The following is a 12,246-nucleotide window of genomic DNA, read 5'->3' on the forward strand; positions in this document are numbered from 1 at the left end:
TCCAGTGCTTCCAAGTTTTCCATGGTGGTCCAGCATTAATTGACTGATGATTTCAACTATGAAAATACTGAAATCTCCACAAAAAAACCCCTTCTGACATACGTTTTTATCCTAATAGTGGTATAGTTAGTTAATATAGTAACTAGATGATGACATATAGTTGTTTAAGTGCAAACTGTGAACACACTCACACACCCACACACACTTTTGCATGCATGTGCGTATGTGTGTGTGCATATGTATGTGGGAAGTATATGTTTGCACAGCATGGAAATTAGAAAAAAAAGCGGGGGGTGGGTAATTAATAGAAAAGCATAGATTGAGTGAATAAGAAAAACAAAAACTCAACATAATAATAGTTCTCCCATTTTAATTTTTAAAAAATGTTTCATCCAAGGTCATTTCTTTGTTTAAAATAATAATAATAATTATCTACTACTAGGTACACGAATAAAAGAGAACAAAAAATAAAATGAATAATAAGGACAAATGATAATGTGTGTTTTATGCAGAATATCCATAGGATGAATCATCCATTCACTTCATTAAAGTACATTGATTGTTTAATCGATTGATCGATCGATTAATCAATCAATCAATTTTTTTTAAGGTCTATTAAAAGTAGAAACAAAAGTTTCCATAGAATTTTAAATTAAAGAGAGGTGTACACATCAATGGGAAGATTCAAACAAAACAATACTAAGTAAATTTCAACTTCACCACATCGCACAAGCAAGTGGTTATCAGGACTCAGTGGCCGAATGGATAACGCGATGGCGTTTGAAGCGAAAGGTACTGGGTTCGAGTCCCAGAGTGAACATCAACTCTGAGATGCAAGTATACACGGCTGACGAGTCCCAAATAGGACGAAATGCGCGTTAAACTGGATCCCACTGCTAGGCACTATCCATCTTTGCTTACCATGCTTGTAAAGAGAGATGTATTGTTTGATTAATGATTAATATATAAATATATATCCATGTATGTGTGTGTGTGTGCGTGTACAAACGGAAATGACTCTGCTTATTAAAGAATATGCAGCAAACTGGAATTATCATTAAGTCAGTTATAAACAATTAAAGATGGGACTTGTTATATTGATCATAATTTGTTACCTTTAAAATGATTAACTAAACAAGCAGAAATTATAAGAAATGATCAATAGTAAAAGATATTAAGATTATTGATTATTCGAAAATAATAATGATACTAATAAAGAGGGGGAGACAGGAGATACTCAGGTAAAAAAATTAATCAAGGTTATGACCTGGTACGGCTGAGAGTGGGGAGAGTCCACACTCTTTCTCTTCAAATGCTCTTATATGGTCACGCATATATAGCCTCCGACAAGGAAGTCCTAACTACTGCCTTCTCGTGGCATTACTGTTGTTTACGAAATTGAGAGGACAAAAAGCGAATATCCGGCGCCTTAACCGGGTTGGTCGACACGGAGAGTCCACCTAGGTGAGTTGGAAAACCCTGATTATAAACCAATGGTGCACATGGCCTCCAGTATCCTGAAGGAACAAATGGCGTATGAACCAATCATTGGTCACCGGCTACCATGGGACTGCATCTCCTTACGATGCTCCACTGCCTCGTGGACCAGATCTTTAGGTCAGAGGCTTGGGTGTGGCCTCCTAAGAAAACCCGAGCAGTATCACAGCCCTCACACAAATCAAATAAGATTTGTGTTGAGCATATGTATCTGGTGCTCCTTTGTACCAATATTTATGTGTTCAAATAAATAAATAAACATATATTCTACAAATCAAAAAGAACTAAATAGATGTTTCATCTTAGTATACAAGTCAGAAATATGTATTTACGATCTCACTAAGGGTTAAACTCAGTTTTGGCAGAGAGCACTCAACTCTTAGACAACCACTGAGCCAGTTTCCAATGGTTTGCATTGTTTAGCTTCGGTCAATTGGTGATAGCGCACAACTATATTCCACTATCTTTAATGTGTAACTGGCTGATTTCCAACGTGGATGAACTTAAGTGATTCTTGCATAGCATTATCGCGAAAACCACCTACTTCCGTTTAGGCGCCTAGGCAATACTCCAGTCATCATACAAATTGAATGACGAAGTATGGCACATATCTATTTGATACCACCTTGTGGCAATGTTTATATGTTTAAATAAATAAAGTGAAAATTCTTATTACTCATATTACATCACTATATACTTGATCAGCGATCATAACAGATGATATACAACAAAAGTAATTGGGAGTGACAAGTATAGTAACATGAATTATGTATATGAGTAGGATGATGTTGTATACATGTGACAGAATATGTATAAGTACAGGCACACAAGGGAAATAAACGAACTCTCGTGATGCATTACCTCCGGTAATCACAAGTTTTATTCTCTATTTGTTGTACAACTAATTGTATACGTTCTTCTTTTTAAAAGAAATATATTGTATTTTGCTTTCCTTAACTATTTAGGCGACTGATTTTTTTTCTGGCTAAAGTCAATATCAGTAAGAAAGAAAAGAATTGAATTCATATGGTTGATCTTTGCTAATTCATCATGAACAATGCTCTTGAATGTGGAGAAGAAGAAAAAAACAGACCTATAATATTGAGATCGATAGGATTAAATGAAATAACAATGTCACTCCTCTCATTCAAAACTAGTAAATATCTATATAAGTTGTTTAGGCACTGTTTATATACTCTGGATGATATCTAGATCAACGGAAACGATGATCTGTGATTCAAAATAAAACTAAAAAGTGGAATAAAATCATTTAGTATTGTTTGTTTGAATCTTCCCATCGATATGTTAGGACTGCAACTGGTCAGTCACCCCATCGCACAAGCAAGTGGTTATCAAGACTCAGTGGCCGAGTGGATAACGCGATGGCGTTTGAAGCGAAAGGTACTGGGTTCAAGTCCCAAAGTGAACATCAACTCTGAGATGCAGGTACATCCAGCTGACGAGTCCCAAATAGGACGAAACGCGTCAAACTGGATTCCCCTGCTAGCCACTATCAATCTTTGCTTACCATGTTTGTAAAAGGTTGAATGTTAAAAAGTTCCAAATGTCACGAAAAAAATTAGAGTAATGAAATAATGACCTTCAATTATGATGCTTTATATCGGAAAAAGTCATCGGACTCAATACATTTAAAATTATCTACAGATTTCAAAAAAGACTGATGGAGAGACAAAACAAAATAAGCAACTATAAAGAAAGTATTGGATAGTCAGAACATGAAAGATAACATGACAACGACATAATCTTATCAACGTCCAGATCATTCATCAAACATAGAAGTAGGATAGTTATAGATGTTAAATACGGTGGAAAGTAGAGTTAGAATGATACTAGTAACTAATCAAGATAGAGGAATTTAACAATTATAAGGGACAAAGGAAACAGAAGATAGGGGTTACGGATTACAAAATACAGAGTATGTTTAACAGGCACATTCTTCAGTGATCCACTTGATTTACTTAACACTGCTTCAAGTGTTTAAATTTGATGTCTTACATAATGAAAATGATGGTATTCAAAGTCGAAAGCAAAGGAACTTTGGTTTCCGGCTAAATGTATCTGCCAAACATCAGAAATCGAGTAAGGTAAAACTGAAGCTGTTACACTGTGTTCTTGGTACATTTGTGATCTATGAGGGGGGGATTCTGACACTATTGGTCAATGTCATAGTCATACTATCGGTTTCTGAATTGTTATTATTAACGGCTGGAAGGCAACCTCGAAATCATAGGTTTCAGACCTGACTGCAGTTGTTCTCACTTCATCCTTACTCACTGGCATATTTAGCGAATAAGCTATGAACAATGAAGACCTTCTCTAACCGTGTTCCCTTATACGACAACTACTGACAACAAATCGATCGATAGTTTTCATGTCAAAGAACCGCAGTAACGTACTGAAAGGTCTTTCATTCAAATACTATTAGTAAAATCATAGCTTAGGATCTATTGTGATCAACAATTAGTTACTTCGAATAGTGTTCTATCTAAGTTTATGGCTTTAGCTAAGCCTTTAATAGTCTGACTTTTCAGGGATTGATCGCTTGCCTGGAAAATTTCTAACCCATTCAGAATAAAAAAAAATGACAACGATTTTGATAAATTTGATAGACTTCTGAACATCTTGAATGATAATGCACGTAAAATGTTACCTTACGATTTCTTAGAGTCAATGCCAAGTTTAACTGCAGGCAGTAATGTAATCATGAGTGTTGACTAACTTAATTATCTTGGAAGTAACAACGGTTTGAGCTGGCAAAATCTCAACACGTACAAAAAATTAAGGTATGATACTTTTTTTTCTCAGAACCTTACACCGTCCAATTTGCAAATGAGATATATGTCTGCCTAACAAGGTGAGAGTATACTACTCCGTATTATATTACGTTCTTTTATCATGCTTTTTCACATAACACTATATCTATTCCACAGAGTAAGAAAGTATCCATACGTGAAACAACATTTACTATTGTATGGGTATTCAAAACGAAATTTGGAATGGAACAAACTTTATTAGTCGTGTTAAGATGGAATCTTTTTTTACGTATGAGAAACTTTTAAAGCATTCCATATCCTTAATGGAGATGACCTCAAAAACATCACAAAGAAGATAAGAACATAGCGATAACAACAACAACAACAATATATACATGGTAATTATCGATCCTAAGGACTAATAATTCACTCAATATAGGTTCTTATATAGATATACTAATGTCATGTAGAGGGTCTACCAGGTGCTAGGAGCTATGCATTCGTCACTGAGCTACATCATTCTGTGCACCAAAACCAGTGATATTACTTGAATGGTTACAGTGAAAAAGGGTGAAACAGAATTCTACCGAACGAGATACTCTAACCAGTAAGATATCAATACAGACTTTTTAAAAAATGAGCCTCGTCTATCTCGGGACTCATCAATTGACTGAAGAATACAATACATGCTGGTGCATTTATCATGATAAGATGAATTGAACTAGTAGAAGAATGACATAAAATAAAATGTAGAATGGCGGTGTACAATAATTTTCCAGTGATAAATGTTGTAGAAGAATTATAGAAAACCGAAAACAAAACAGAATGTACGAGTCATGTATCAAGACTGTAGATAAGTCTTATGAAATACTAAAATAGTTCCATAACAATGATATATCTGTGTGTGTCAGAACAACAAACGAAATGTCAATATATATATATATATATATATATATATATATATATATATATAAGCCAATGTGTGTCTGAACTTGGTGGTTATGTGGATAACGGGATGGCCCTCGAAGAGAACGACACTGGGTTGAAGTCTCGGAATAAACATTAACTCGGTGGTTTGGGAAGTGCATACAGTTGATGAGTACCGAATAGGACGAAACCCATGTCTTCGATTTCACTGTTAGCCATCATATATCTCTACTTAAATATACGAGATAAAGTTTCTATGTAATTTTGACTTGAAATTAACTATATTTATAGAAATTAACCTAAATTAACTTACTTGCAATGCCATATGTCGTACAGCATTGGTAATTTGTTCACGTGATGCTTTTGAATAAGGCACAGCAGTGTTAAGTAGTTGAGCCGCCATAATAATTGAATGACTATGACTTCTTGAAGTAAATGAAGTTGGACAAAATGAATACCATGTTGGGCATATTGAATAATTTGTATCAGGTGTAGGATTCATATTCATCATTAAACCACTACTGGTACAACCACCATTTAAAGAATCGTCATCCCAATTAGAAAGACCAAAGAATAGTGAAGAATGATCAAAACACATTGGATTGTCTATAGTAGACGAATTCGACTGATCATTAGGACAAAGTTTATTGGTTGACAAAGATTTTGACATACGTGAAGTAACATTAGTTGGTGTGTTTACATCTAGTGTACCGACAGCGGTAAGTAAAGCTGGAGCAAGCCAACTGACAGCCTCTCTTGGATTTACATAAGATGACCAATGATAAATTAAGTATAAACAAGCAGGTGGACCAACATGTAAAGCAGTTGTTACTGCCCATGCTAACATTTCGCGTCGACGCCAATGTACTGATCGACTAAGTGTACGTAGAACAACTATTAAAGCTAAATGAAATGCAGTACTTATAAGAAATATACGATCACGTGTATAAAACGATTCAATTGTTGGATTTGTTGCAGTTGGTAAAATTAAACCAGGAGGAGGATTTGAATTTAACAAACAACCACATTCACTATAAGCGGATTCTAGTAAATTGGTATTATTAGGTTTACGATTAACTGGTGATCTTAATTTCCAACCAACTGCTTCTGCAAATACCTGAAAATGTAAAATGAAACCAAGAAAAAAATTGTTACTGGCCTTACACAGATAAGAGGAAATAAATAAATAAACAATCCAAAAAGATAACGATAATGGTAATCAAGTTTTTACGAGATAATTACCAAGAGATAAGGACATCAATTGAAATATCTTATATGGACGTCGTTTGTCTAAACTTCTATTTGCTATATCCTCATCATATTTTCGTTTGTATTGTTAGAAACATTCTTAGAATATCATGCTTTTTAACTTCTACCTCATTTTAGATTTTGGGAGAATATTTGTGCACCAATATTTTGCACCCAATTTCATTTATCAGCAAGGATTAGGATAGTGAATTTTTCTAGATTGGAAACCACACACACAAGGCTGCATCAATTCGCCAGATCGATGATTTTCGGTCTTTGCCTTCTACTATTTTTGCTATCTTTATAGTCCTCACTGAAACGTTTGGTATATTTAAAGAGAATTGTTTCCTTTAGTGAATTATCTTTACAACAATAAGCAAAGATGGATAGTGGTTAGCAGTGAAATCCAAGACGTGTGTTATGTCCTTATTTTGGGAATCGTCAACTAGATGTACCTGCATTCCAGAGTTGATGTTCACTTAAAGACAGTAGTCTTAAACATCAATGAAGAGATTCAATCAATACAAATATGAATTGAATAAAAGATTGTTCTACATTATAGAAATTATCTTTAAAACAATCTTCTTTTTATTCATAAATCAACTATGAACTTAAACCATAATCATAGATTTTTATTTATTTAGACTAAATTTAGCTAAGATACTGTAAACTTTTTTTGATGTAGGTTTGTTCTCTGAGCTGGATGGTTTGGTTATGGAGCTTTCATCGTCCTTCTGAAACGACATCATCAGCACAAACTTCGGGTAGAAGTGAAGTGTTTGAAGTTTGTGCTGATAATGTCGTTCAGAAGGACGATGAAAGCTCCACAACCAAACCATCCAGCTCAGAGTACAAACCTACATCAAAAACACCCACCTAAGATACTGTAAACTTTTTTAGTTAAAGTATTAATTTCGAATAAAGAAAAGAAAAATTATGTTTTACGAAGTGATTGAAGTTGTTATGATTACAAACTGTTATTGATTTACACTCAATCATTAAGTAGGTATGTACTTAAGTATTGTATTAGCCAAACTATAAAAGTATAAGGGGTTAATGATATTATAAACTGGTTACCTAAATAGAATTAGTAAACAGAGTGCGGTTCAATCCTAGAACTGAAAGTAACTAAAAGTAGAACAACTTAACTGTTAGGATACTTTCTTATATTGACAATAATCAGATGACTTTAGTAATATGAGTAGTAGCGGTAGTAATGAATCTTTAATCCACTTAATAACAACGAAATGAATATATAGCTTAGTTGCTGATATGTGCAATTTCTTGTACTTTCCAATAGATAAATTGATACTATGAAAGATTAGCGATAGAACGGTGTATTTGGGAAATTACTTATGGAGATGATTTTAACAAAATATCAAATTAAAAAGACAGACTTACACGGACGATTAAGATAATGTAAAGAGAGATAATATACTTCACATCTTATTTCCCTCCATCAACATACCCCCCCATTTTTTGAACTAAGTGTTAATAAATCAAGTTTTTTGTTATGATCCTAATTAAGAATTTTACTAAATATATCAAATTGTAAATGCACCAGATGCATATGCGCCACACAAATCTCATTTGATTTGCGTGAGGGCGGCTACGATACTGCCCAGGTGCTTAAACCTAAGCAGGTAGTTTACTTAGGGGGCCATACCCAGAGCCTTTGATCTAAAGATCTGATTCACAAGGCAGTGGAGTATCGTAAGGAGATGCAGTCCCATGGTAGCCGGTGGCCAACAATTGATTTATACGCCATTTGTTCCTTCGGGGTACTGGAATCCATGTGCATTATTGGTTTGAAATCAGGGTTTTCCAACTCCCCTAGGTGGACTTTCCATGTACAACAACCCGGTTAAATCGCCGGACATTCGCTTTTCGTGCTCTCAATTTCGTAAACAACAGTAATGCCACGAGAAGGCAGTGAGTAGGACTTCCCTGTACACATGTAAGAGAATGCTTTTTTTTCATGTAGAAAAAGTAATACTCAATTAAATATTAAACATTATTAAAAATATCTACTATTTACCTGTTGAGAAATAGCTAGTAAACTAACAGCTGAATGAATATTTTGATTACAAATTTGTACAATTTGATCTAATCGATGAATATGAGATTTTGAGACACGAATTAATGCAACAGCTAATCTGGTTTGACGTAATTTCAATGTTTCTAAGCATCGACGATATTGTGGATTTTGATTTAATGATAAATTATTATTATTCATATTATTGCCTACAATCAACTGATTATTATCAATTGTTGCAAATCGATTATTACTATTGTTTAGAGTAGAATGAATAGGATTATTACTAGTAGTTATAGACGTTGGTACTCCAACTGTTGGCGGTGATGTTGTTGTAACTGAAGATAACGGTGATGAGAACCAACGACTACTGTCAAGATTTTGTAAATTAAACATTGGATAAACAGGCGGGTTATTATTATTACTACTATTATTATTATTAAATTTCAAACAATTATGTGTAGACATAGAGAATACAGATGGGAGTGGTGGTACAGATACATTCGGTATGGAAATCATACAACGATCATAATCTGAAACTGGTTGTTGTTGTTGTTGTTGCTGTGACTGATCCCATCGAAATGAAGTATTATTATTATTACTACTACTATGTGGGTGTGAATATCTTTGATGATTGTCATAATTCGCATTCATATACATATTCCCGGCGAATGGTAACGAGTCCATCATATTTCCAGTTATTATTGTTGTACCCGTTGACGCCGTCGCCGTTGTTAATGGAGGAAGACCAAACTCTTGATCACTAACTTCTGTATTTACAGCAAGAGCAGTTTCCACACTACCACCACCACCACTGCAAACCCTATTGCTAGGATTATTGTAATAATCCCAACAACCATGATGATTGTAATTCATACGTTGAGAATGCAAACAACCTTGATTATTGCCATTAATGTTAACATTATTATTATTATTATTACTATTATTATTACTATTCAATAATAATTGTGGTGAACTGTTACTTCGTGTTAAATGCGTTCCCATCATATTCGAATTATCCATTAATGAGTAATTTTCAAGAACAGAAAATCTAACAAACAAGAAAGAGTGGGGAGAGGGAGAAAACGTAAGAAACAAAATAAAATGAAAAACACAATATATACATGAATAAAAAACTTAAGCAAAAAGAAAATAGATACTGGTAACCATTTGAAATTCCATAAATTCTATCTGATAATCGTGTGTGTGTGTGTGTGTGCGAAACATTTATGTTTAAAGGATACAAAAGTTGACTACTGTCTAAATGATAACCATTATCTAATCAATCAGTAGTCAATTCTAATCAATATAGGACCTGGAATAGAAGTTCATCACCACAAGTTGTCATACCACAATAACACAATGAGATGAAGTGAATAGTAAAAGATTTGAAATAATAGTAATATAAATCATTACTATTAGAAATGAAGAGTTGATTTTCAAAAACAAATATAATAAAACAATATTGTAGCTCAAGATGAAGTGATCTCTGCATTATTGTGATTGATTCTAAGTCACGTCACTGAACATTTTCAACAAATGCTCGGGGTTACCGACTGGAACCCAACCAATCTTAATTTAGCTGTCTCCAAATTTCTGCTAACCTATTCATACTCCAGTCAACATTAAGTGACGAGGTAGACAGTGGCTGGATATATGTAACATATATCCTATCTAGGTAAAATATCAACTCATCACTTACAACCATCACCTGTGTAATACACTGTATAGCTTATGAAGTAACAGGGGTACGAGCTCAATAACATTCCATTTTTTAAAATTCAGATTATTTCACCTAAGATACACACACATATACAAAACGATGAACGGTAACTTGGTGAAAAGAAGCAATTAATTACATGTAAGAAACTAGTTTTGACTAGTTCAATAATAATAAATATTGAACTAATCTCATCCAGTATTTCATAAGCCCCATACATCAGTGCAAGGAAAATTGGGGAGATTGAAGAACTTTCATAGTTTCAATCAAAGACTGATTTTAGTTAGACCACTGTTCAACAGTGTTCTCAGAAGTGTTCATTAAAAACCCTGAACATGAGACCTAGAGTCTCGTGTGCGATCGCTTACCTCCTAGATTACTAAGCCGGTATCCGACAGTGTTATTAATTAACTTCAATCAAAGCATTGAACAACCTTTATCTACTAACTGTGGAGTTACATACTAGAAAGAAACCATCGTCCGTCCAGTACTTCCACGTTATCACAATGTTGATCTAACTAATGTCAGTTAGTGATTTAAACTATAAAAATTCTATATATTTTTAACAATTCCTGATATTATTTTATTTTTCCTACACATAATTAACACTTACCTCATTGCTCTTGTCACTAATGTAAATACCATATCATCAATACGAATTGAGGAAATATTATTATTATTACTATTGGTACTAGTACTACTACTATTACTACTACAGCTACTGTTACTACTGCTTCCACCATTATTGTTATTATTAAATGGATATGTCCAACATGTATTGAATGAAACTAATTGATTGATTTTTTGAGTATCCAGTAAATAATTTAATACAAATTCAGCGACAGAATGAATTGGATAAGTATCTGAATGAACAATTATACCAAGTGATGACCACCACCATAGATTCATTAATGCAGTAGAATGATAATCAAATTTATTTAATATACGTAATGATGATGATGAGGACGATGACAAAGACGACGGAGATGTTGATGATGTTATAGGTGGACCTAATAATTGACAAAGTATTTCACACATTGTTAATGCAGTAGTCACATCTTTTGGTATTGTATTTAATAAAGTTAACAGACGTGTTTCTTGATGTTGACAAGCTAATAATCGACTAATTGATCCAACAAGACGACGTTGTTGAAACAAACTTAACAAACTGATCTGAAAGGAAGATAAAGAAGGAACATAGAAAAGATATACGATAATTGCATTCTAAATTTTTCAACAGCGGTTTAAAATAAAAGACTTTGACTCAAAAATAACATCTGTTGTTTAGACCAAGAGATGCGTTACAATGAGATAGTGATGTTATAAACGAAACATTTCAGTAAACATATACTTTTCTTTCAGGAAAGGAGATAAGACGATTTCGACAGCAACTAAGTTTTCTAGCATGTGATATAATAGATAATGAAGATAATTGAAAAAAAAGACGTTTCATCAAAATTGTATCTAAGGAAAAGAACGTTTTAGTTAAGAAATCCCTATTTACTGTTAAGCATGTTTCTTCTTCTTCTTCATTTAATTTGTTTTAGTGAGTCAATCGATACTACACACAATCACATAGTTGTTATTAACCAACCTCACAATATCAGTCGGTTATAATTGATATGATGGAAGCGCATTAAGGTCTCTAATATCATACACTTCATCTCATACATTAACACAAACAAGGGGCAAAAGTATAGATGTAGAGTATAAAAAGAAAGAAGACAGAATCAACTTCAATAGAAAATTGACTATTGACAAACCACATTTAATAATGAAACAATTATTAAGTCATTGAAAATAATGTTGGAGAAGATTTGTAGCTCAGGTGGGTGATTTTGATGTAGGTGTATGCACGTTCTAAAAAATAAAACTACTTTATTTCCATAACCGGTTATCAATATATTACGACTATCTTGGTAGTGTTTCCCAGTTCCCACAAAAACGTTTAATAGACCATCTTGTAAAGTTATTGGACATACCATATCCTATGTATAAAAATTATTGTGCAAAAACTTAACGTGACGGATATATACTATTATGTC

General features: G+C 33.5%; 1 protein-coding gene and 2 non-coding genes across 3 annotated transcripts in view; 2 read left to right on the top strand and 1 right to left on the bottom strand.

Annotated features, from left to right (window-relative positions):
* Nucleotides 1-12,246, bottom strand: part of Smp_130690 (putative zinc finger protein) — a gene marked incomplete at its 5' end in the record, with an annotated part of 45,677 nt that overhangs the window by 10,223 nt on the left and 23,208 nt on the right. Inside the window, 3 exons of the mRNA XM_018788947.1 lie at nucleotides 5,838-6,315; nucleotides 8,485-8,851; nucleotides 11,238-11,374. Coding sequence (XP_018654439.1) covers nucleotides 5,838-6,315; nucleotides 8,485-8,851; nucleotides 11,238-11,374 — 982 coding nt within the window. The remainder of the gene's footprint in view (nucleotides 1-5,837; nucleotides 6,316-8,484; nucleotides 8,852-11,237; nucleotides 11,375-12,246) is intronic.
* Smp_tRNA_01557_Gln_TTG.1.1 lies at nucleotides 752-818 on the top strand. Its single transcript has one exon. It is a non-coding gene (tRNA).
* Smp_tRNA_01776_Pseudo_TTG.1.1 lies at nucleotides 2,858-2,924 on the top strand. Its single transcript has one exon. It is a non-coding gene (tRNA).

The sequence above is a fragment of the Schistosoma mansoni genome, chromosome W, assembly GCF_000237925.1.
Source record: "Schistosoma mansoni strain Puerto Rico chromosome W, complete genome".
NCBI classification, from domain to species: Eukaryota; Metazoa; Platyhelminthes; class Trematoda; order Strigeidida; family Schistosomatidae; genus Schistosoma; species Schistosoma mansoni.